Source organism: Fundulus heteroclitus, chromosome 1 (assembly GCF_011125445.2).
Source record: "Fundulus heteroclitus isolate FHET01 chromosome 1, MU-UCD_Fhet_4.1, whole genome shotgun sequence".
NCBI classification, from domain to species: domain Eukaryota; kingdom Metazoa; phylum Chordata; class Actinopteri; order Cyprinodontiformes; family Fundulidae; genus Fundulus; species Fundulus heteroclitus.
Genome location: NC_046361.1, coordinates 27,257,498 through 27,285,074, shown reverse-complemented (window position 1 = coordinate 27,285,074; position 27,577 = coordinate 27,257,498). Strand labels below are relative to the sequence as shown.

At 38.7% G+C, this 27,577-nt stretch overlaps 1 protein-coding gene across 2 annotated transcripts; it reads right to left on the bottom strand.

The window, feature by feature from the left end:
* Positions 1-2,269: 2,269 nt before the first annotated feature.
* LOC105932285 (dysbindin) lies at positions 2,270-25,372 on the bottom strand. 2 transcript variants are annotated; one of them, XM_036139506.1, is made up of 4 exons: positions 24,988-25,372; positions 13,409-13,558; positions 11,167-11,316; positions 2,270-4,014 (listed from the first exon to the last, which is right to left on the bottom strand). In XM_036139506.1, exons 1-4 carry the CDS (start codon positions 25,028-25,030, stop codon positions 3,722-3,724), a joined length of 636 nt encoding a protein of 211 aa, XP_035995399.1. In that variant the 5' UTR covers positions 25,031-25,372; the 3' UTR covers positions 2,270-3,721. The 2 variants fall into 2 exon arrangements, with proteins under 2 accessions (XP_035995399.1, XP_021176606.1); XM_021320931.2 differs by having other exon boundaries at positions 2,270-4,008; positions 24,988-25,368.
* Between the last annotated feature and the right edge of the window lie 2,205 nt (positions 25,373-27,577).

Here is a 27,577-nt window from a genome sequence, read left to right as displayed (position 1 = left end):
TTCTTAAGTGGAATTATCTTGATCTAAATGTTGTTGAAATATTCAATTTAACCAATATTTATTGAAGGTTTTACTGAGAATGTCATCCAAAATTGTCCTTAAAATTGTTTTTGTGGATCCTGCCTACTAAACTAGCCACAGACATAAGTAAAGGAAATTTTGTGGAAAAACAAACTTGCAAAACATGTTGAGCTGGAAACCTGAGCACTACACAAATCATGTTGGCACAATAAAGTCTGGTGTCATGTTCAAATTTTCCAACAAGTGAGTACAGGCCATGTTCCAGGAGCAGATCTTGATAGCTGAGAATTAGAGTACGCTTCTCATAAATTACATTTTTGAAAGATATTAAAATTTTACAAGACAGAACAGGCCTTTGCAGAAATCAAAAGGAAAAGACGGAAGTGTGGGAAGAAAAGCAATCAAAAGCAAAAGGTCATTCAGCAGGTTTGCCCTCAGTTTTGCACTTAAAAAAGACTTTAGGGGTACTATTGGCCAAGTTTTAGAGCTGGGGGTTCGCATCTTGGAAAGGCTGCAAGTTCCCGCGTCCAAGGGCTACACAGTGCAACGTTGGGTCCCTGAGCAAGACCCTTAGGCCCAGAATTGCTCTTAATAGCTCTTGTTGCACACAGTTATAGCCAGGAAAAGGTGTTCTGTTGGAGGGAAAAAAGACAATCTCAAATAAACAACTTCAAGGTAAAAAAAATAAGCACAAATACCACGATCTGCAACACATTAATTTTAAAAGTGACTTTTGAAATAAAATTACCCAAAGTCGCTTAGGACTTGGCAACAGTGATTATGCCTCCTTGGTTGCCCTGCGACGACAAATTTGCTATGCAGGAAAGCAAGGCTGAAAATTGTGATCAACCTTTAGTGAAATTAGTGAAAACATAAAATCACCAATAAAAACAAACAAGTTTGTCTCGTTTTCTTATATTCTAACATCTCAGCTAGCGAGGTACAGCATGTTTCATCTAATGGCATCTCTGCTCATGTGTTGCTGGATGTATTATCAGGTTCACAGTACAATGAACAAATGCCATTTTTTTACTTAGCCTCATTCAAACTTCTCAAAATTCTGATGTCTATATTAATCTATATTTTGTGATCTAAAACATGGAACAACAAGTGTACAGAGGAAACACCACCTCCAACAGTTGCAGTATAAGGGCATAAACTGTAGAGCTTATCAAAAATATGAAAATAGGCTAATTGGTTTTCTTTTTTACTGGGACTGTTGTTTTATTTTTAACATGTAAATGTCTAACAGAATTTAGATTTATAATTATAATTTTTAGACCATAGAAAAATAAAAAATGTGTTTATAATTTAAGAATTTTGTATTTAAAACCAAAAATATCATCATTTATTTTTTGTCTTGGTGTTTAACATTAACAAGTAACTGGACATTTTAAATTTGATGAGTTTGGACCAGGAATATGTTAAAATACATTTTGTTATATTTGTTAATCATTGCTGCATGTATTAGGATATTATCATATATGCTAGCCTATTATACAAGCATATTAGAATGGAAAATGTGGTCTGGGGGAATATAAAGAAAATTGGCACATTTTAAATTTTTTCTTCCATTCATCCATCAAAAGTTTATTCCCTCTTATAGTTGCAAGGTTATGGGTTCATTAAATGGCAACATAGAGACACACGGGACAAACAACCATGAACACTCACACCTAATAGCAATTTAAAGTAATTGTTGGAGTAAGCCAAAGTACCCCAGGGAAATTCACACGTGCACAGAAAGAAGATGCAAACAAGAAAGATCCCATCCTAGGATTTCCTAGCAAAAGAACCTTTTTGCTGTAAAATAACAGTCTTAACAATTGTGCTATTGTGTAACTCTCATCACACTTGTCAGGGAATTTTATTAAGTTTCAAATTTACAAAGAAAATCAAATCCAATTTAATTTAAACTTTTTTTAATCACAAAACAGACATGCTGTATTTCAACACAATATTTTGTTATTTTAAACAAAAATATAATAACCATTTGCTATTTTTTCAGCTTTTGATGAAAAATAAAACAGTTTTCAATACATGCATGGACAAACCTTAAACTGCATTTGCCCTCTCTTTAAGCAGAGAGCTGTCATGTTTAAGCGTCATTGTTTGACTACAAGTCCTTCTTTACATAGCAATGTAGTTTCGGAGCAAATAACAAGAGTTCACAATGATAAAATGATAAAAGGTAAGCCATGCTGTTGAGCAGGTACTCAAAGACATTTTGTAGCTTGTAAATGTCTTCTATTTAGAGTTGACATTTGCTTTCAACAAGTCTGCAAAAAAAAAAAAAAAAAAGAATATAAAAAAACTGCAAAAACCTTGTACTTGGGTATGATGCACAAGCTTGTTTGCAAAAAAACTGGGACTATTTGTTGTATTATATATTATGAATTAAGGGCAAATTATTCAATACATTTTAAAAATATTTGTTATAAAGTGTGACCTTAGGAAAAAAAATTCCATAAGCAGACTTAAAAGAAGCTTTAACTGCTGATTTATTCAATACTGTGACGCATGTATTCACTGCCGGATAGCTTATAAAAGTAGTCCATTTGATTTTGGCGGTTTTTGGCTTTTAAATGGGCACAGTCATCTATTTTGACCATTATAAACACACAAAAACATATATTCATCTTCACATAAAACAATACATGCCAAAGGATCACCCTGATAGTATTTAAATACTTAGGCTTTTTAACCTGAAAAGAATTTTGCTCCAGGTGCGATCAGCAGACATCAACATTGTTGTGCAATTTGCCAGCAGTACTATCATTAAGCAACGTGGTGACAATTGACATGGCTACTGTATGAGCCGGTAGACCGCACTGCAGTGCCTCGTAGTAAAATGACAACTCTGTGTGGTCGAAGATGAATCCGATCTTTATGGTTAGGGTTACTTAACCTTTCTTATCTCACCTGTTCTGGACGTTGCTAACTCACTCGGCCCCATAACCTCTCCTTGTTTACTAATTTCACACATGCACAATGTTATACTTCAGGTCATGTGGTCTTGTTCAGGTAAATATATATACAAAAGAGAAAGACAGAAATAAAATATAATATGCCAACAGTGCGCAATAATTTAATCAGAAAACATTTGTATGCCACCAGTGTGAGCTACTGGCATAAAAATTGGTAGTCATAGTATGTGACTAGGCCCCTTTAATATAAGATTTTACTTTTGTTACTGATTTGAATGTCTTCTGTGTAATATCTTAGAAACCACCATATATTTATTTGCAACTAATACCAAGTCTCACTTTTTTTTTTTAAACAGAGCTGTGGTAAAGGTCCAGTGAGAACACATTTTCCCCTCAAATTAACCTACCTTTTAAATTTGAATCTGGCTTGTTTGAATTGTGACCAGGTGTTGCAATCATTTTTTAGTACTTGACATAACTGAAACATAAAGATTCCCCCCAGCAGTTTAAGGAGTAAAACTGAACATGTTTTATATCAAGCAGAACATGTTTGTGCAGAAGAAAACAATGAGTCATGTAATTATTTTTAACGTCTTTTGAGAGAACCGCCAGCAAGCTATCCATTGAATGTGTTACATAACTACAAAACAAAATAGTAGAGAAAAACGCACACGCCAAAAGACAAAGCAAATCAGCGTTAACCCACCCATGCTGGGCGTTTTAGCTAATAAAAAATAATACAAATGTACAGAGGGAAGGAGTGGAGCTCAGTCTTATTGATGGGTTGTTGAAAAGCATTTTTCTTCCTCATCTTCTTCCTCTGTTTCTTCATCTCTTGTATGGGGAACGGAGGTCAGCAGAAGAGTGTCGGCATGCACGTCTTCGTCATCGGACTGGATCACTGGTGTGTCGGCTCCACCTGTGCTGGTCACACTGGAACCAGATGATGTTGAGGAGAACCGAGACTGTGATCCACGATAGACTTCTTTTTGCCGTTGCAGGGGTGCGCGTTCCCTGTAGACAACCTCACCTTCTTCATCCTCATCATCGTCCTCACAATCTATAACTCAATGTAAAACAAAATGTTTCAATCAATTTATTAGATTTGTCAGAGGATTATAAATACTGCCTCGGTATGTGCGCACAAGAGCCTAAAATGTGATTATTCTGTACTAGTGCAAAGCTGTTGCCACCAAAATATATGAAAAGAGTAACCTCAGTGGTTTGATCACTCTATAAAGCATTTTTCTGGTGATGTAAGGATGCTTTTTTGGGAGAAAAAAACATATTCCTTCTTCATCTAGACATATGAGAATGTAGGAAACTGTTGTCACATGAAGAACATAATCACTACCAGGAAGAAATAGCTTCAGGCTCTTGAGAGTGGTTGTCTGCATTTTGGCAGCCTCCCTGACAAGTTTAGGCTTTGTTGTTTTGTTGGTTTCAGAGAAACGTCAAGTCTTTGTAGTGTCACAGTTGTCCCATGTTTTGATTAATGGTTAACGACCGTCTTCAGTCATCCATGGTATAAAAATATACCGGGTAGCGTTAGGGTTCCCTAACCGGACTACAGGCTCATTTGAGTCTTTAATTTTATCAAAAAAAAATGATGTTGTGCCTTATATGTGGATTACGGTAATTCTGGTTGTGCTTACCGACTTCAAAGTGATTTTGTGTGGTACAGGACGCTCACAGTACACTGTCAAAATGTTTTAGTATGACTTTGGTAAACTACCGTACAAAGCCACACCGCTTGCACCATTACAGCCACCATAGTCAAGTGCGTCACGGAGTAATACATACTGTGCTTCGTCATAATAGTACAGTGTATGTGTGTATAAAGACCACAAAATGACACCTGTCAAGAGAGACACTTATGACGTGGACTTCAAACTCAAGGCTCTCAGTCATGCAGTAGAACATAGGAATAGAGCAGGTGCAAGAGAATTTAACATGAATGGATCAATGGTACGGAAGTGGAGGAAGCAAGAAGTTTACCTGCGCCAAATAAAGTAGACCACACAGAGTTTCCGAGGGAACAACGTGAGATGGCCACAAAATTGAACACTGGGTTATTGAACAGAGAGCAGCAGGTAGAAGCGTCTCTACAATCTGTATTTGAATGAAGCCAACAGCGTTAGCACGGGACATGAATATCAATTACTTTCAAGGAGGTCATTCTTGGTACTTTTGTTTTATGATAATTCATAATCTCTCCATCCACATACAAACTACCATCTTGCAGCAACTACCAAATGATTATGAAGGAAAGCTAGTCACTTTCCGAGCATACTGCAAAAGCAAGATCACTGAAAAGAAGATCCTGCCAGAGCACATTGTTAATATCGACGAAGTTCCCCTCACCCCCGGCATCCTCATGAACCCCACTGGGGAAAAAACAGGGACCACATCTATCTATACGCACCACAGGCAATTAGAAGTTATCCTTCACTGTAGTTCTTGGTTGCCAGGCTAATGGCCAGAAACTTCCACCCATAGTAATTTTCAAGAGGGAGAACTTGCCAAAAGAAACATTTCCAGCCGATGTCATCATCAAAGCTAACCCAAAGGGCTCGATGGACAAGGAAAAGATGAGTGAGTGGCTCAAGAGCCCAGATGTTTTTTTCCACAAATCTCTGTCCCTATTGATCTGCGACTCAATGCACATCCATCTCTCCATTACTATCAAAAACCAAGTTAAGCAAACTAATTCGGAGCTTGCCATCATTCTGGGTGCATTAACTAAAGAATTACAGCCACTAGATATTGGTGTCAATAGGGTGTTCCAAGTTAAAGTGTGAGCTACTTGGGAGCAGAAGATGACAGAAGGCAAATCCCTCGCACCTGAACACGCGCTGGACCCAGTAATCAACATTTTTGCTAGATAAAAGCCACACATCACCCCTTTCCCTTTCGAAGGAGAGCTTAGTGGCCTTAAACATGGAGGCACACAAACGAGTCTGTGAGGTCTCCCTTTTAACCTCTGTCGTGGGATTGACAGAGGAGGTCCGGACTTAAACTGAAGTTTAGAACCCTAAGGAGAAGATAAAGAAGTCCCCCACCTTTCCGTCGATTGATGAGGCGACGTCCATTTTGCTTTGGACATGCAAACCACAAGGATTGCTACAGTCGCTCTGCGCAGACTGGGCGATGCACCTACAACCCAGCACTATAGCTGGTGAGATGCAACAAGGAGATGCCAGCCTCTTGTCCCACCCACGTTACATTTCTGGGTGGACCGACACAATCACCCCAGTGGGTGATTGATCTCCCACCGGGGAGATACAGAAGGGAAGAAACCATTGCATTTCTTTTCTAGATATAAAAAGTTGATATTGAGCCTGGGCAGAGGTTTTATTTAGAGGTAGGTTTGATGCCAATGTTTTTACTCCAGAGGAAGTTTGTTAAACTGTCTGTTGAATTGTTTTCCATTGTGACTGAACTCGTGTGATAAGCTGTTTATTGTGTTTTATTTTTGTTTCTATGAGACAGCTGTACCCACGGTTGAGATTATTATTTTGGATCTTATCATTAAGATCTATACTCTTTTCCTTTTTTCTTTTTTTCTCTCTTTATGTGTTTCTTGGGTTTCCTGCATTCAATGTTTAATTAAGTTATGGTTAATTAATTGTATAATGACTTAAAGACTGCCACGCAACATTCATCAATCTTTGCTGATTTAAGTTTTTTTCTTCCTTTATGTTGTGTGGTTGATTCAATAGTTAGTGTGTTCAAGTAGTATTAGTATTAAAAAGAATAATTGCTGTAACATGGAATTATTGATTCAATTAATTTTAACTACAGTATTTTTTTGGACTATAAGGTGAACTTAAAATCCTTAAATTTTCTCAAAAGTTGATGGTGCGCCTTATAATCCGGTGCGCCTTATGTATGATTACCGTACTTATTGTGCTTCTTGACCAATTTTATGTATGTTAAAAAGTATGTTAAAATTTGTAAGTACGACTTTGGTTAGCAACGAAGCTGCTCCGCTCAATGGATATTCAGAGCATTACGGTACACTGTGTCACTACCTGATCGGACCCCTGAGCAGTCTAGAAGACTGCCTGACTGTAATGTCTAAACTAGAAGTACATTCATGTAAGAAAGCCATGCCCGGAGTATGCGCTAGCAACACTAAACCAAGTAAGTTAATTCAACATAAAAGTTCAGTTTATTTTGGCCTTATGTTAGAAACAGGGCCGTGTAGTCTTCCCGGCAGCTCTCCCTCTCAGGAGCGGTGTTAATAGGAAACACACTGGATGCATTGCAGTGCATAGGTGCAGCAAAGCAGCATATATGTGTCCTACGCTTAGGTTAGCATTTCATTTTAATCAGTCAATAAATGTACACTAGAAGCATAACACGTGCATAAAATGCACATATTTGTGCTACGCAACACCTAAATTAGATTAACGTTCTAATTTCAGACGTGTATACGCAAAAACAACATCCTGTGTTAAAGTTCACTTGCGTAACTATCCCAAAATAGGAGTCGTCGAAAGTAAAGTGCCATGCATGATGTAGTTGTGACAGGTTAAAGAGTTTAAAAACTAAAATATGTGATTTCTAATCAGATATGGTCAAGACACAGACTTTTAGGTGATCAAAACATAGGATATGTTGCTGCTAATTTAATACCTTACCCATATATTACTGGTAATTCGTCTTTCTTTAATTACTTACCCATGACAAAAGTTCTTCTCTCCGCAGAATTACGCAGCTGTGAAGCATACTTTGCATCGTCTGGTGTAAATTTTCGCTTTTAAAAACACGCCCATAAGCAGCGCTGCTTACGTTATGTGGTCAGGTTTTTTCATCCTTAAGGTGACCAGATTTGATTTCTCTAATGAAACCTGGGGACATCTCTGATTTTGTTATGCACAGAATCTCTGCCTGGGGGCTGGTTCGTTTTGTCTGGACAGTGGCAAGACCGGGTAAATACCTCTTGTTGTGCTAAACTTTTTTACTCCATCATGATAAACTGAAATTGGGGACATTTCTGGGGACAGATTTTGCCGGGGACATGTCATCCAAAGCGGGGTCTGTCCCTGGAAATCAGGGACATCTGGTCACCCTATCAGAGAGGTGGAATGATATTACACACTTGGGAAGAATATGTAATGTGCCTTATGATCCGGTGCATCTTAGATGTTGACAAAGACACACATAGACACATTAATTTACAGTGTACCTTACAATCCGGCATGCCTTATGGTCCAAAAAAGATGGAAGTTAACCGTGGTTGTCTGTAGTTATTCTTAAATCAGTGTTCGAATCGTCTCTAAATGTTACAGAGTCAACCCTTTTGAGTTCATAACACACATATACATGCACATTTTTTCCTTTGCTATAGGTTAATGATTAGTGATTCCAGTAGCAATTATAAATTAAGGTTATTAACATTTACTCTTGGCTAACCTAACTCAGTTTCACAACTGGTTTAAACACCCATCTTTTATGGTAAATAAGATTAATAATTGTCAATTGATAAGCTTAATTGCTAGTTATAAGCATTAAAGGCTGGTAGCCCTTAATCTGAACATTTTGGAAACATATTTTGTTATGGCTTACCTTTGACTAGATTAACATTTTATAAATCATGATATCAAATCATAGTTAATAATAATCATAATCAAATAGGTAAAATTTCACAATACTGAAATAAAAATAGAAATAAAAACAAAGCAACTTACACTGTCAAAAATCACTAAAAATAAGTTTGTTTTTGATTTCATATTTTGTCTTCTATTCAATGCCATCATTTAGAGCCCCAGACTGGCCAGACATCCTTTGAGCTCAGTTTTTGTACAACCTGCAGAAGCTGGTGTGCTGATCCAAGGGGCCGTGGTAAAATATACTGCCGAAGCGGCTCAGAGACGTAGAGAGGAACAATAAAATTAAGGCTTTTAAAAGCCAACAGAAGCCAACAGATTTTTTTAATAATTTCTCATAAACATAAACAGCAAGTGGAGAGATGACCGAATCGATGAGATATGTCCTTTTTCAGACATTTAAATAATCCAAATTAAACTTAAATTTTGCTCCAAATAAACGGAAAGAAAAACAGTAAAATATCCAAATTCTCTACAAAGTACACCTATTTACAAAACAAATGAGGGTTGCTACAGATGTAAAGGGAACAGAAAGGTTTGCATAGATACTTCACAGAAGCATCCTCCTTTATGCTATCTCTGATATACATCAGTAATCAAGTGGAAAAGGCTTTGTAATCACAGATTCTATAATTACTAAACATATGGGCTATGCGTAACATATTCAGCAGCTGTGATAGCTAAATGTCTCCCCTTCATCTTTTTTTTCCATTTGAAACATTAGACACGCAGAAGCCACGTAATGTTTTCAGCAGCACTATTATGTTAAGTGTTGTTAATTCTGCATCAAACAACATTGGGAATTCCACAAACACTGACGTTACCTGTTTATCTTGCGCTACAGGTCAGACAAGCGTGGCGGTTGCAATGGGTTAGCCTGTCATTCAGTACTGCATGATTTCCAAGTAGAGGAGGAGTAGGAAAGGCAAAGGTCTTGTACGAGCCGTGAATCAAGTCGATGCCAAATTCTCACAAGAGATTAAATCAATGCCCATCAAAAAGACAGTATATGTTTTTATTTTTTAACACTGATAATGAAGAAAAGAACTGTCCCCTCAAGAAAGGCTTGTTTTCTCATCCAGGGCAAATGGAATGGGCTCTATCTGTGCATGTGTTTGTTCATGTTTATGTGTGCCAGTTTAAAGATGAATTGTGGCATTTTGAACGAGCTGAAGGCATAAAAGAGAGGCCTGACAGCTTGAAGCAAAAAGTGCTCTAATCTTGATAGCTTTGATCCTTTCAATTCTTAGTTACCTGTATCTGAGCTGTGGCTATAGGGATTTGAGGCAAACAAAGGAGAAAGAAGAAAATCCTTCAGGGACAGCTGTTCTCAACTTTAGGCTAATCAGAATCGTCAGGTTGTTAGGGTAATCAGACTAATTGTTGGCAGGTATGAACTGAAGTGGGTTGAATGCAGAGATTCAAACGGTGCTTAGAGAAATCACAAGTTTCCACACTTATGTAGCTAAGTTAATGTAACTTTTATTATATATTGTATTATTCTCTCCCTTTTTTGTCCCCTTTTGTCCTTTTTTTTATCCTCTACCTTCTCGTTTTAGTGTCCATATAACATGAAATATTCCCTACAGAAATAATAATAAAGCTACTTGCATACAAAAATCTAGCGGAGCACTGCAGCAAAAGCAATAAGGATCCACTTGTGAAAGTAAAAGCTGTTTGGCTCTTTTTGGCATTGATACAACAATTCTTATTGCCACTAAAATACCTGTTTTTCAGAGAAATTGTGCTGGAAAAGGTGCCACATGAAACGTAGAAAGCTTCAGATTAATTATCACACTCATTTATTTTAAATCACAAAATCCTGCCTATTTTAGAGGGGTGTTTACGTGTTTTAACACTATTCCAAGTGCTGACATGTACTATAAAATACATATAAATATAAAATATATCTAGAGAAATATATTTTTTGCAGTAATTTGAAAATATTTGTCTATAAAAAATTGTAAATTTTCTTCTCCGAAGACGCAGTCATCTGAAGGAAGGGAAAAAAAAATCTGAAATCAGAGATTTGTTTTTTATTGTTCCAGATGAATCTCTTTCAAAATGTTACCTTATTTGAATTGTTTACTTGTTTAAAAAATGTTGTTACCATAAGAACAACAAGAGAATCTTATGTTTTTTGATGAAAAACTATGACGTGCCACTCCTAATGTTCCCATGGGCTACTTGGCAGGCTCACACATATTTGTTTTTGTTTATGGTCTCACCCGTCTTCTAAGGGAAATATAATAATGCTTGCTATGACTAGAAGTTGGGCTGGGTCTTGATTTTATATAGATTCCCCAGGGCAGCAGGTTGGTTATGTCTCACATAGGTGCCATTAGTCTGGAAGCTAAGTTACACCTTCTTTTGTCTTGTCTTCTTTGAGCTATTTCTCAATGGTATTTGTGCTGTGTCGTTCTCAGACTTGGGAAGTAGCTTGTCTGCTAAAATCTTTTGAACTTATTGAAAGTATACCTGCACCTGTTGGTACATAGCATGTTCTTCATAGGATATACCCGTGGCTGTAATGTTGTGTCTGAACAGTCTATTAAATATATTTGTGAAATTAAACTAATCAGTGACTTAAAAAAAATGTGCACCTGGTAGTGGAGAAGCCAGGGCTCCCTCATCACCAACTGAGCCTGAGTTGAGGAACACATCAAGGGCTTCTTGATCTGAGATGTCCATCAGATCCATCTGTTCCAGAGTGTCCACGTTCACCTCCATAGATGAAATACTGCCCATGGGAGCTGCATCATGTATATAAAAAAATCCATATGTAAAACATTAATGTACAAACATTTTTCAGAAAAGTTACTGTTCTTTAAAATCATTCATACCGATTGAGCCTTTGAACAGTTTCTCATGCTATAAATTATATTTTTTTGTTTGGAGGTGGGAGTTCATGTTTAAGACTAACACAAAGTAGTGTTTTAATATTTGTATCATGTGTATTCAATATATTTAGATAAAGTCCAATGCAACCTGTGGCCCGCAGATGTCATCTATTTCTTTTTAATACAGTCCACCTGTGTAATTTAATCTCTCTATAAATCCAGCAGTTCTGTGAAGACCTCAGAGGCTTGTTGAACAAAGAGCATTAAGAAGACCATATAACACACCAGAGGCGTCATGGATAAAGTTTGTTCAGCCCATCTTTTGGAAATGGGATTGCACAGCTGCAAACCTCCTATGAAGATAAGACATCATTACTCAGTGGTGCATCCAGGAGACTGAGGGTCCATCAAATACCTCTTTTCAGTAAGGACTGTTTAGCCAAAGCGCAAGTGCATCAGCAATCGCCATGATGAGTGATGTCCGTATAGTGCAGCCTGTAAGGAAGGAGTTAGGAAAAGGAGCCTGTATGATTCCTTTCTTAGCTACTTTAGCATAGGAACCTCTCAATGTCCCTTACTGGCACCAAGGAGTTATAAGGAATCTCACAAATGAGCCTCATCGAAACAACTTTTTTATTATGACTGTATTTAGTGTATGTGCAGATTAATTTGTTTATATTTTTATTGTGTCATGATTTATGTTTTTGTTTGTTTGTTTTGGACTTTTCCAGACTTTTTCTATTATCAGCTCTGTCCACTCCTCAGTCACCAGTCTTCAGACCATCAGCTCACATCAGCTCCACATGCTGCCACTAATTACAGTCAACTCTGCTCACCTGTTCACCTGCCTACATATACCTGGCTCTTTCATCCACTACCAGTATGTCTCGCCTTGTCTAATGTGCTCGGCCACTACCAGTCCCTGTGTGCTCAACCAGCTGGAATCTTCATTTGTCTTTTCAGGCTAATTTCTAATGCAGTCAATGTCTGCGTGCTGCACAAGTCTGCTTGTTTCCCTACGAGTACCAGCTGCTTACTCTGCCCATTCTGCTGGTTTCTCAGTACATATCACCTGTTCTGGTCAGCCCCTGCCTTTATCATCAGGTTTGTCCATTCACTGCCTGTAACCCCTGGCCAGTCTGGTTGTGCTTGCCTTCCTCACCTGCCACTACTCTTCCATCCAGTCTGGTTTCGCCTGCCTACTAATCCCTGCAATAAACTTAAGAAAAAAACTAAACTCTGTCCGGCTGAATATCAGGTTTATCAGCATTACTCATTAAATATTATTATAACACATTGGAGGCAGAAAGTTGCTGTGTGAATACCTTTCTTTAGCTGTGAAAGCGAAGCTGGTCAGAGTTGCTTGGAAGACAATATGGAGCTAAATATGGTGTGACCCTCAAAAGAAAATCTGCTAATGTCTGCCAATTGACAACAAAGCTAATGATACAGCCTGAACTACAGTGGAACCCTTTAAATTGTCAAAGCATATTAATGCGTTGGAATGGCCCAGTCAAAAGTTTAGTTCTAAATCTCACAGATAATTTATGGCAACAGTAGAAAGTCACAGATACTCGCCCTCTTGACTGAGTTTGAGCTATTGTGCAAGGAAGAATGGAAATTGCTGGCCAAGAGATATTTCAAGAGACATTGATCGCTGCAAAAGCTGGTTCCACAAAATATTGACTCAGGAGGCTGATTATAAATGTACTCCACACTTTTAAGATTTGTATTTGCAAAAACAAAGTATAGTGTTCCTTAATAATAATAATAATGCACTACTTTGTGTTGGTCCCTCACATAAAATCCCAAAGAAAAACATTTGACAGTGTAATGTGTCAAAATGTGGAAGTATTGAAAGGGTATGAACTGTTTTTGCAATGCACTGTACTTGAACAACTTGCAAAATGTGAAATCATACATATTTATATGATGTTGACTTATATTTGAACTCTCTTTTACTTAAAAGTAAGATTCACTTAATTGAAGAGTAGAAATTGCTCACGTTTCCTGCAGTCAACCTGTAGGTGGGTAGAGGGCAGGTAGTTGTCCATGTCATGCTGGTAGGTGTCTTCAAAGAACCGTTGCCTGTCCCTTAGCTTCAAATGCTGCGCAGAATCATTGTCAAGCAAACTCTGGGAGTTCTCCTTTTCAGCTGAGCATCAAACAACATAAAGAAAAAAAAAAGACAAACACTCTTGAAATCTTGTAACTGTTCGTTTTCTGGGTTTTTTTTTTGTAAATCTCAACGAATACAGATTTTCTTTTTTTTATTTACTTACAACTTAAAACTTCTTTTGACAGTTTTTCTATTTCCTGAAACTTATTTTGTTTTTTTCACAGAGAAATAAACTAAAGACAATATTTGCTTTAACTTCCTTGATCTTTCTGCCCCATCTTCTTACATAATTTTGCTTTTGGCAATTATCCAAGCCAATCTATAATCAGTTTTGGGTGTATCTACCGCTAGGTTTCCATGAGTCAGAGGGAATTCCTGGTCTAATTAGGAAAATATGTCAGTGGTTAATTGAAGCTGTGGTTCGCCCTTTCCATGGAACCTAACGAATAAAAAGGACCGGCCTCTAAATATCTCTGTCATTTATTTACTCGTAAAACAAGTGAAGTCGTTTACCACAGCTGACTAAGCCATATACTGCTCCCACACCTTTAGTCTTTCATCTTATGTTTGATAAACGATTCCAATGAATGAAATAAAGAATGATTTGGCTCCCATATTTGCCAAACAAACCCAGTGATTAAGAGGTAATTACCAGTTTTTCACTCAATACCTTGGGAATAAATAATTCCCTTACATGTGTAATTTACCGCTGCTTTGATGAGCCAGTCTGTTCTGTTGCTTTCAATATCTTATACTGATAGTAGTCTGACCTCTAGTGTTGACCGTCAGTTTTACACCGAGTATGTTTATTATTTACTTGACAACGGATTTCCATGTCCATGAACGATTTTTAATGCTGCGTTTATATGTGCCTGTGTTTCATTTCAGTATGTTTAAAACAGGAAATATATTACTATAAGAATGAGCATCTGTCCCAACTGTAAGCCTACCACGCTGACTATCATTAAGCCGACAGGCCCTGGTTGTGTAACCATGCCGTGTCCTCCTCAGCACACACAGTGACTCTCCCCAGGGCTCCTCTGGCTGACACTTTGACTCATGTCAGCCGTGTTTTGGGGTGGTTTGTACATGTACACCTTTTTGTTCAGCTTGTTTAAGTGTGTAATTATGCCTTCATTGCTAGTTTGTCAACCAGTATTTTTGTGTATCGAGTTTCTAGGGTTAACATGTTTACACGAAGCTATAAACAGATAAACGCATCCGGCACAAAAGAAAGAAAAAAAGCCTGTTAGTGGTTTTCAGCATTGTCCGCCTGTTGAAATCCCTCTTCTGCTGTGCATGTGTGTCAGCAGGCTTTTGTCTTCATGGACAGCTCCATCTCTGGAGAAGCAGCTTGTCAATGTGCCACTCACTCTCTGACCGCCCTGGAAGTGTGTGTGTCCACTGTCAGCCACAAACCACAACCCTTTATACTGTCATTCAAACTGTCTCTGGAGCCTGGAAAAAAAAATATATTTCATATACAGGCTCTGATGTTTCAGCTGTTTGTGGAAATCTTGACATAAATCTGTGGCATTAAATCTAGACCATTTACTTGGCATGACACTAAATGTTTTTTTAATGCAACAGCTAGATGAACTGAGTGTTGCAACATGGGAATAGATTCACTGTAGTTACTGAAATTAGGTTTATAGATCGGTCTAAGTGCACATTTTTTCTCCAATCCTCTTTGTAACAATATTTTTTCTAATATGTATATATTTCATATATTATAGAATATGTTGTGTGGATCTCTTTAATCTTGTGAAACTGTTGAGAGGGTCAGTTTTTTTCCACCTTCTTGGCAAATAGTCAAGGTTGTTTTCACCATGGGTTTGACCTGCACAGATTCTATACTTGTATCCATAGAATCTCCATAGAATAGATCTCAAGGTATAGGGGAGGAGGATGTCTGGTTTGGGACCTTCAGACTCTCATCTTTTCTTTTCAGAGATGAAGTGGTTTTGTTGGCATCCTCAACCCAATATGCACTGGAGAAGTTCACAGCCAAGTGTGAAGCGAACAGGATGAGAGTCAACACCTCCAAGTCAGAGGCCATGATTTTCAACCGGAAAACGGTTTGATTCCTTCTTCAAGGTCTGGGTTCAGTCCCTTCCACAAGAGGAGGATTTTAAGTATCTTTGTGATGGTAAAACTGAGTGGAAGTAGGAATGATTGTGGCTAATTTAGCAGTGATGCAGGCCTTGCTCCAGTTTCTTGTGGTGAGGAAAGGGCTGAGTGAAAAGGCAAAGGACTTGATTTACTTGTCTGTTAATATTCCAACCCTCATCTATTTTCAGGAGACATGGATTTTGACAGAAAAAAACAAGATCCTGGATATAATTGGCTGAAATTGGCTTTCCTTGAAGGGTGGCTTGAATAATCCTTGGAGATTGGACGAGATCAGAGTAGAGCACTGCTCCTCCTCATCCGAAGGTGATTATAGCAACAGATAAGGATGCCTTTGGGTGGATCCATAGAGAAGACCCAAAGGCAGACCTAGAACATGTTGGAAGAAACACTTTTCCTTCTGGACAAGGAACATCTTGGGATTCTCCAGAATGAGATGGAAAGAGAGATAACAATAGGTTTTCCTTCTTGGACCAGTTACCTCACAACATGATCACAGATAAGTAGAAGAATAGGTGAATAATTGCATTTGGGAGATTAAAAGTTAAAAGCAAAGCTGACTGTAATGAATTTTGTAACGCTATTATTGTTCCACTTATCATCATCCGAATAAATAACACATATTTACTAAATTTCAGGTCTTTGTAGCCCCTTCTGTTCATATAAATACTTTGCCACATTCTGGTGAATTATTATTCTTACTTGCTTGCAAGCGTCGTTCTAGGTTAGAAATACAGATATTGAAAAACGTATCTGAAAGTCAAGAGAGAAATCTGGTTTGTAAATGTGACAACTTGTCAAGCTGAGATTTGTGGGAAACATTGTGGTCACAGTGAACATGACCAGTTTACTGAGCAATGCACTACAATACGAGTGTTTGGTTTTTATCAAATTTTCTACATCCACCATGATTTCTTTCGACATTTACACAAAAAATGTGAAAAGTTGATTAATGGGAGGAAATGTGAAATAATGTAAAAACACGATTAAAGTTGTTTAAGATGAATTACTGTCTATGCTCAGATTTTATTTATTTTTTTCTTGTGTTTTTGTATTCTGACATGTGCATTACTGGGATTTACCACTACTCATGGGCTGCGTGCCTCTTTTGCAAAGGCAGAAACTTTTTTGGCAACCAAATGCATTGAAACATGCTATATATGTTAGGGTCAGAATCAGGTTTAAAGGAATTAAAATAAAAGATGAAAGGAGCATTGTGTACATGTGTTTAGACATTTTTATGTAAAGAAAGGGGAAAACACAAAAGCAGGCAGTGGTGGTGCGATATACTAATTTTGTTTCTCTATTTAGTTTTTTCTGACCCTAGACCTGTACAAATCCTGAATGGAGGGAAAGTCAACCCTGAAGATTCACTCTGCAGTCTGGACCTGTCATGTTTGGTGGATAACGGCACACTACACAGTGATCAATGTGCACAGAACAGAGTGAATGATGGCAGTCTAGAAAATGACATCAGCTACTGTGGAAGCTTGTACTTCTTAAGTTTAGTTAATTTTAATTAAATTTCATAGCGCCTATTCACAACACATATCACCTCAAGGCATTTTAAAAAGTCACATTCAATTAAATTATACAGATTGATCAAACAGTGTCCTATCTAAGTAAATCCAACAGATTTCATTAAGTCTTAACAAGCACCATTCACTCCTCCTGAAAGAGCGTGTCTCCACAGTGGCATTGTCGAAGGCTTTGTAGCAACCCCTTGTACTGAGCATGCATGAAGCGACAGTGGAGAGGAAAACTCCCCTTTAACAGGGATGAAAAACCTCCAGCACAACCATTCTCAGTAGGAATGGCCATCTGCCACAACAGAATGGGGGTTTGAGAAGACAGAGCAGAGACACAAAAGAGCACAGAAGCACAGATCCAGACATACTTTCTATGTTAAAGAGGGTAATGACAGATGATCTACCCCCCTGGATGGTGTCTCACATAAACAGAACGCCAGGCCAGTTGTACCTACTAAGAAAAAAAAATTGTCGCAGAAAATATAGTCTTTGCAGGGGCTCCTTCCGAACAGTGTGAGGATCATCTCAGGTCCTGTAAACTACTCCCAGGAGCTGGAAGTGATCCATATTAGGCACAGAGTTGTTGGGGATGATGAGAAGAACAAGTGTGGGGGCTGGTCTCAGGAAGTCTGCCGTCATCTCCACAGTGTTGAGCGTTTTTTTTTTGGTTTTTTTTTACTCCAGGTGGTTCTGCTGCCACCAGTAGACCAGCTGATTCAACTCCTCTCTGTATGTAAACTCGTCCCTATCCTTGATAAGACCAATGACAGTGGGGCCATCTGGAAACTTCAAAGTTTCAGAGTCAGGTCCAGTGAGGTACAGTCCCTTGTGTACAGAGAAAAGAGGAGTGGAAAGAGAATACACCCCTCTGTGGCACCTGAGCTGATGGTTTTGTGCAGGGGAAGGTTGAACCTAGCCTCAGGCTGGAAGATGGGGATCCAGTGGTGGGGCACAGTGATGATCAGTTGGCTTAGTTTCTGGTGTAGAATATCTAAGCTGATGGTGTTAAAGATAAAACAGGTCTTCCCCCCCCCCCCTTATTTTGTGCATAACGTAAGTACTGCAAGACAATGAATTTTTTTTACATAAGTTGACTAATATAAATAAAATTGCTCTCTGATTGTCAGTGCTCAATTTCCTGGACAATTAAGAGGCAATTTCACAATTTTAAAGGTGCATTTATGATGAATATAAAATCATAAGGGCATGAATTATGCTAGAACTACCACTGGTATTGTTTATACCACAATGACACCAACACACCTAGCTGTGGTTGTGTGATTTGATCAAGCTCTTACAAAAAGACATTGGGAAATTTGGAAGAGATCTCCAATTGCAAGAGAAAAATCTCGGGATGACCATCAAATGATAACTTGTAGACTACTGTCTCTGAACAGCCAAAAATAACAAAAGCATTTGAAGACTGACTCAACTTCAGTCCCCCCATACAGCAGAAGACAAATGTAACCAAGTCACTGCATGGCACTTAGACAATCAAAATTATATAATTCATTAGGGGAATTGCTGTTTTGGGAGACTTTTTTCACAGTCGTTGTCACATCGTTATCATGAGGCACGAGTGAAAAGTTTGAAACAAATAAAGCCTTCACTAAAGGCTCTTACTGCATACACGGGGCCTGATGATGGTGATGATGATGATGATGATGATGAAACTACACAGCTTATGTAAACCTCACTTTTGCCTGTTGGCTTCTTTCTCTCTCTGTGACTCTTGCTTGGCGTCTTTCTCTGCCCATGCAACTAAAATCATACTACATTACTCAAAATGAGATGACCACTGGTCATGTCCAACCCACACGCAGAGTCAGCTGTGTGCCCTCATCTGCTCGTCTTTGTGTGGGCTGATGACATACATGTAGAAGACTGACTCATCTAGATAACCTCTGAGATTTCTAGCTTTCTGTAGCAGAGGGCCTATAGGAGGTTTCCATGCAAATTAGGTGAGATTACATTTGTACTATTCTGTGACCGCAAAAGACCTTTCTCAGTCTTCACATAGTACAATCCCTCAATTTTGACATGGGGTTACATAGCGTCAACTATCTTAACAGTTTTGTTTAAAACATTTGCATCTTTCCACTTTCCAAACTATCACTCACTGACAATTAAAACAATATTTTCCAAAAGCCACTTGCAGGCAACTCATTGCACCGAAGGTGCTGTCTTATCCTTTACCCAGGCAAAAGAACACAGGTCAAGTGGAAAAGATAAGCTGCAGAGTTGTCAGTAACTGGGGAACGTCAGCTGTGACGTGACTCTTGTTTTGTTGCGAAGGTTATGTCCTCAAGATTCTAAGAGACATAAAGATAAAAGCAAGGAAAAACATGTACACATACACACAGAGAAGTGAAAAGCTTGAAACCTATTGGCTTATCTCAGATTTATCAAATAAACAATATGTCTGTTACAAATAGTCACATTGTTAAAGTTTATGTTCAGGACTTATGTCCTGTATGCTCATAAAGCCCTTGTTAGCCCACACTGATCTATCTTTGCTTAGGTCTTACCGTTGCACAAAACAAGCACAATCCTTCATCTGCATAACCTTTAGTATCCTACCATAGACTCCTACTGTCTTGTAGTGTCTGGAGAGATTTCTCACATGCTTGTTTTTATTGTTTGAAAATGTACCCAGGACTCTTTAGTTGTCTGAATTTGCCACGGAGAGTGGAATTAAGAATGGACAAATACATAGAGATTTCTCAAAAGGAGTCAGAACACAGTCATGTAATATGAGTGTTGGTCGTGGTATAAAGTAACTGTAGTGTCAGTGATTTAGAAAAAGCTTTAATATCTGCTTTCCTCAGCTAAGAAGAATACCGTAAAATAAAAAGGCTTCAGCAAAGTCTTGCAACCTATGCACATTTGAGAACAACGCAATTTAACCACAGAAATAAAAATTATTGCAGAGATTTTTTTTCATACAATACTGGTCAAAGGTTTACATACACTCAACCTCAGAAGGCAAGGCAAGGCAAGGCAAATGTATTTGTATTGCACAATTCAGTACAGACACAGCTTTTTCAATCATCCTACTGGGAAGGGGGAGGTTTGAGATGGGCCTGTAGTTCTGGAGTAGTAGTTTGTCTAAATTGTTCTTTTTCAGCAGTGGTTTGATATTTGCAGTTTTTAGGGACTGCGGGAAAACACCTGACAGAAGGGACATGTTTATTATCTGAGTTAAATCAGACGCTATGACAGGCAAAACTTTCTTAAAGAAAGCTGTGGGTAGAACATCAAGGCAGCAGGAGGAGGAACTTAGCTGCTGAATAATCTGCTCTAAGGTTTTGTAGTTTATTTGGCTGAATTGGGACATTTGGTCAAGATCAGTTCTAGTTGGAGACAACTTTGGTACTGAACTTGATACGTATGTACAAACTGATCCTCTGATCTTTAGGATTTTCTCAGTAAAGAAGTTAACAAATTAATTGCAGGCCCTGGTGGAGTGGAGTTCAGAAGCCACAGACACAGGAGGATTTGTTAACCTGTCGACTGTGGCAAATAAGACACAAGCATTATTAATGTTCTTGTTGATGATCTCAGAGAAGCAAGATTCCCTTGCATTTTTCAGTTGTAAGTTATATCTGTAAAGTCTCTCTGTATAGATGTCATAGTGAACCTGGAGTCTCGTCTTTCTCTACCTGCGTTCAGCTTTTCGACACTCCCTTTTTTCACTTCTAACTGCTGGAGCACTTCTCCAAGGAGATTTTTTCTTCCTAGAAAGAACTTTCACTTTAACTGGAGCAATGCAGTCAATGGTGTCTGAGACTTTAGACTGAAAGTTATCTACTAGCCCATCTACTGAGTTGCAGCCCAAGGTTGAAGTAGCAGAGTAAGCTTGAACAAAATTTCCGTGGCATTGTCCTTAAAGGTGCCTTTTTTTTACGATGTCCCCTTGGCTAAATGAGTCACTGGAAATTATGCATTCAAAGGTAACAGAAAAGTGATCAGATAGGGCAACATCAGTTACATTGAACTTTGAAATCTTTAGACCTTTAGTGATGATCAAGTCTAAAATATGTCCCTGTTTGTGCATTGGTTGTTTAACATGTTGAGCAGCGTTGTTTCATTTCCATACGTGGCGTTTACATCATAATTCACTTCGAGTCAGCGGATTTTCAGCTCCATAACAGCTGTTTTCTGTAGAACCATGTCAAAGTCCTCTGCTGAAGGTAGGCATCCTTTGAATCGGGTAGTTCTTCTCCATATCCACTTCATGTTGAATTATTCCCATAAGAGCGTTTTTCCTCAGAACTGACTCCTCTGGGGTGTTGTAAAGAGGCATCTTGTGTGGATTAGCTGAAAACTAAAATAGTCCACACGGGGAAAAAAATCAAAATCAAAAATAAATCAAAGAAAATAAATAAAATAACTAAATCCAACTTTCTGTAGTTTTGGCTAAGAGATAAAAAGGCAGGAAAATGCAAGCAAGCAGGGAGCACAGAAAAGATCGTCCGAGAAGGGAGAAAGGTCGAGCGAGTCTTCCAACTTTATTATTCAAACCACTTGCATGCAAAGTTCCTATACCACTGGCGATAAAGCACAACCTCTGGATTAGGCTGCCACCAACATGCTTGACAGCAGGTACAGTAGGTTTGGAAGCCTCACTTTGATTTCTCTAAATATTTTTCTCGTTCACTCCAGACGGTGACTCTGGTGTTTCAACAACTTCCAGTTCATGGATGGGTTAAGCTTGAGAGACATTTGGTTTCTTTGAGAACATCCTAAACATTGTTGGGTAAAGGCTGCACAGTGACAAGTTCCGATGAGTAACTGTTCTCCAATTTGCATTGTTTGTTGTTATTTTAACTTTTGTCTTCTCTGTCTTTTCTCTCTTCATAGTAGGTACACCTGATCTGGTATTCTGCTAGCTGTGACACCATCCGGGGTGGCAGATAATCCGCTATTACCATATAACATAGAGAGGATTCCTGGATCAATGTGTGCTTCTGTGTTTTTCTGTCTCTGCTCTGTCTTCTGTAACCCCCAGTCGGTCAAGGCAGATCACCGTTCACACTGAGCCTGGTACTGCTGGAGGTTTTCCTCCCTTTTAAAGGAGAGTTTTCCTCTCCACTGTTGCCTCATGCATGCTCAGTATGGACAATGCAGATGACTGTCCACTGTTGCTCTACACTCTTTCATGAGGAGTGAATGCTGCTTGATGCAATCTGCTGTGTTTCCTTAGATAGGAAAGCTTTTGACCGGTCTGTATGATTTGGTTGAATTTAAATTTGTAAAGTGCCTTGAGATGACGTGTTGTGAATTGGCACCATATAAATAAAATGTAATTGAATTGGAGCAGTTGGTAACAATGTTGCCTTGCAGCAAGAAGGTCCTGGGTTCAAATTCTGACCTGGAGTGTTAATTTCATTTGTCAGATTAAAAGTACCTCTTGAAAAATAACATTCTTTAAGCAGGTATGAAGCATACCTTCCATTAACCGGCACATTTTTGTCTGATGTAACATTCTTATCCTAAATGTGGTGTTGAAAAACAATAAAGCTAGCAGAAATAAAGACTTCAGCATGTGTGTATTTGACCTTTCACTTAGAGAATTGAATTACTGAAATAAATGAACTTTTGAATGAACAAGGGAAAAATTAAAATTCAAATGCATCTTTGAAAGACCCATGTGAATATGGTATTCATAAAAATGATGACTGTAACCTTTCACTTTCGGGTCACTTTTTAGATTGATCAGAGCATCTGCATTTACTCTTATCAAGGAATTTTAGTCACCATGAGCTCAGGAGTTATGGATGGGAGGACCCAGATTAACAGTTAAACTGAACAACATAATTTTATTTTTTATACCTATGATCTTATATACCTCCCAGTTCCAATTACTTTTTATTTTTTCACAGTGGTTTTTCTGAATAATCTTCACTGCTTCTGCATTTTTCAATCAAGGCACAAGAAACATGGTTGCCTATGTTGTTTCACTTTTCAGCAGCTATTTCCATGCCCGTTCTTTAGTCAGGACGCATTATTTTTTTTCTTTTCCAGAATGAAAATATTTAATCCGTGTCATTTATTGCGGCAGTCATACTCTTTGGCACTTAGACTGAAAGCAGGGAACAAATGTTCCTATTGAACCTGTGAGTCACATGGTGCAGCATTCAGTTCCCCTGTGGCAAGTGGCTAGAAATCCCATGATCATCTCTCTGATTCCAGCGAACCCAGAAGTGGAGAGCTTATGTGTGTCTGAGAAAGCTGCTAAGGCTGTTATGCTGCATGGCCACTTTAATCTGACAGCCCATCTATCTCTCCCCGTCCCCATCCCCTCAGTCCCTCTTGGGATCCCCGTGACTGTGTCACCCATCTATGGCTGTTATGTATTTTTGAGAAATTACGACCCTTATTTATCTGGCCAGGCGCTCCTTTTCTGCACGCCTTGTAGCCACACAAGTCCATCAAACATAAATCATTTATGAGTGAGATCACTGCACCGCAATAGTACCCCCCCCACACACACACACACACACACACATACACACACACACACACACACACACTCACCCCCAACCCATCACCTTACACACACACACAGACACACACACACATCCATAAAACCACAGCCACGTCATAGAAAGTAAATCAAGTCAGGCCGTTAATGCTGTCCTGCTTCTTTTTGCTGTAACCAGCACCCACCGTGGCCGCAGCCAAGATAATACTGCAGGAAGAATAATCTAAAGAGGGAAGTTACATATACATGCAGACATGTATAAAACTGTCTTAAACATTACCATCACCACACTGCTTACTGTTTCCTCTTCAGCATCCTAATGTCAGCTCTTTCACTGATTCGGATTTCCCAAGCTATTCCCACTCCCAAAGCCATTAAAGCACTTCCCTAAAGCTAAATACAAAGATGACCTCAAAGCATGTCCATTGCTCCCTATATGGGTCAGTCAAAACCAAGCTGTCAGTGGTCTAAAATGCTCTGACTGGTCCCTTTTATATATTACTGCTGGTACTTCACCCCGTGCCTATACATTTCATCAAAGCAGCAGTTTAGAAATCCCACTTTATTCTTAATATACTTGACTAAAACAGTTACTCTAGGGCAATTTGATATCACTAACAAAGGCAGTGTTTCCACAGGAGGGAGGTTGGAATTTGCAGTCATATAAAGACCTTCTTTGCTTTAGCTTTATCAGGCTCTTAGAAGTAACTCTTATCCCTTCATGCTGATTAAATCTCATCTGCCTCGACATTGTTGCACCACCATCAAGGCTGTCAGGCTAATTTAGCCACACCAGAGAAGACCGGCGGCTATTATTATCGCTTTGGACAATGAGACTTTTTATGTGCTCCTAATGAGGGCTGGAAGTAAAGGGATAATTAGGAAGCAAAAGGATAAACTTATATAAGTACTTTTTTTTTTTTGTTTCCCGGCAAAGAATGAAATGATAAATCCTTTGGGTTTCTTACTAATGTGGTTTTGGGACAATTGCATAACAGCAAAGCCATGTCAGGTATGATATTAGGATTAGGATGGCACAGTCAGCTTTGATGAAAAGTTAAATTTTAAAGCACACAGATTTGATTTAAATAATTTCTTAAGGAGACAAAGCTGTTTGAAAGTTTACGGTAAGATTTCTTTTCGTATAAATGTGCTTAAGCCATTGTTTTAATGGAAGAGGTTTGAATACAATTTCAATTACATTATAGCAACAGTGCAGAGTAATAACAGAGCAGGAAAGAAGCAACTTAAAATCAATTTATTGCCACTTTGTCTGCAGCTGCACTTATTACAACGTAAAGGCTAAACTGGTTACTCACATGCCAGACGCTTGTTGTGGTTTGTTGAGCCAGCAGATGACATGATCCAGTGAAGTGGGACTGGCTTAAAACTGATTATCTTTGACTGAGTGTGTAATTTTTTTTCTCCTGTCAAGGCTCCAGGAAAAGATGCTGGTGCGACTGTAGTTGATGGTCATCTAGTCATTGCATTTCCCCTGACTTTGGTGCCCTGAACCTTCACTGATTGCACGCTGACAATTCCCCCTTATCCCTCTTTCTTCTTCCCTGCTCTGCCTTTTTGCTGTTTTCGCTGACTCCTTCCCTCCCCCTCGGTCTGATTAGTTGTTTTTTTTCCCCAGGTTTTCCCTCTCACTGCTTCTCACTCTCATCTTGGCTGCCTCACAGAGTCTCTCTCTCTCTCTCTCTCTCTCTCTCTCTCTCTCTTTCTCTCTCTTTCTCTCTCTCTCTCTCTCTCAAACACACATACATACAGGCACACACACTCTCTTACTCACTCTGTCAGACTGGCTAAGTAGGGTTGTAAGAAGCTGTACAGCTTAGATGTGATTTGTGTGTGTGTGTGTGTGTGTGTATGTGTGTGTGTGTGTGTGTGTGTGTGTGTGTGTGTGTGTGTGTGTGTGTGTGTGTGTGTGTGTGTGTGTGTGTGTGTGTGTGTGTGTGTGTTTTGAGGGGATGAGTGAGGCATTGTGGCCTGTACCAACTGATGACTGTGAGGGTCAGCAGGATCAGGAGGAGGTTTTTACATAATATTCAGGAGTAAGCGGTTTCAGCCATCATTTGCTTTGCTTAACATTTCCACCTTTTTTTTAACCAAATGTGCAGCTGATATAAGGTAAATGTGGTATAAAGCTTGACAGGAAAAATAACACTACATATGTTGATTATTTAATGCATTCCCTTAGTTATCACTTTTGACTAATATATGTCAAATGCATTGCCTTTCTTGAACACCTGTGCCACCATGCAAGCTACATGCTCTTGCATTTTGTTTTCTCATTTGACACTGCAATTTCTAAGAAAAACTACAGTGCCTTGCATGAGTATCAATAACCCTTGAACCTTTTCATGTTTTGTCAGGTCACAATCACACTGTCACGATCTCCAGGTGTTTGTGTTGATTTTTTCGTCATGCAGGCCTAGGTTTGTTATGTTCCTGGATCATGATTGCATTAGTGTTTTCTTTTGTAGATTCTGTTCTCATGTTCACATATTTTCTATAAGCTCTTTTCTGTGTTCCTCCCTGTCAGACCCAGTTTAGTATTCTCCCTCATCTCTCTGCCCTCATTTGTCTCAATTGCCACTAATTTCCTCTGATTACTTCCACCTATCTTCTGCCTCATTTCTCCACTCTACCTCTGCATATATACTCCCTGGTTCTCTCTGTTCTCTACTGGTTTCTCTGTTTTCCTTTTGGATTCATGCCTCATGCCAGCCTGTTTCTCATTGTCTGCAATGTTCAGTTGCTGTACTATGTACTACTACATTTCAGGGGCGCCTTCAGAAAATTTTCATAGGGGTGGCCAGATGGGGCCACTTAAAACTCTTGGGGTGGCACTGAAACCAAAAGCTTGTTTGTTTGCATTGAATATTATGCGGTAGACCATTTTGAAGTTTGTAGTGGATTGTTTTTTTTAGGATTTATTGCAAACAGAAATCTAAATTCTATGGCTTGTATTTTGGCCTATACTCAACTCCGTTTAATCTAATAGAAAGAATAAAATCCGGTGCAACCAACTGCCTTCAGAAGGCCCTTTATTGGTAAATTGAGACCACCTGTGGGTAATCTCATTTCATATAAATGCAACAGTTTTGTGAAGGAAGCAGAGGCGTGTTCAGTAAAATGCTTAATTTACATAGAGCTAATTCACAACAGGTCATCTCAAGTCACTTTGCAGAGTCAGTTCAATCAAATTATACAGACTGATTGGTTATTATGTTTTCCATCTAAGAAAACCTAGCAGATTGCATCAAATCATTGGCTGCATCCAAGAAAGTCTAATTGATAAGGATTCTTTAGCAAAAGCAGAAGTGCATCAGCAATCACCATTATAAATGTTGTTCAAATAGTGCAGTCAGTAAGAAAAGAGGTAGGAAAAGGAGCCTGTATGCTTCCGATCATTGTTCCTTTAGCATAAGAAGCTTGTAATGTCCCTTACTGGCACTAAGAAGCTATAACGAATCCATGATCCTATGTGTAACATGACATATAAGTACAGCCCACCTCATGGGAATTAACAAAAATGTCCAGAGAGAAGTATAACGGTGCAATGGGAAGCAATGAAATCACGTGGTATCATATGATGAAATCATATGATAGGTAACCTTGAAAATTAGAATCTCATTATTTATGTTGTACACATTGTTTATTTTGCATATGCATTTGTCTAACTTGGTTGTAGATCGTGATTTGACTCGCATCATGCGGATTTGACTTGCATCATTCATGGGTGTTTTCATTGCATAATGACATATGAGTTACAGGCTGTCCAAAATATGTATTCAGTCCAAAGCTCCTTTCCTACCCATGGTAGTCTTCACTGTTGACCTCATGAAAGGTCAAGGACCAGGAGCTAGGAGCTATTCTATTATTGGAACATTTCAGATCCAG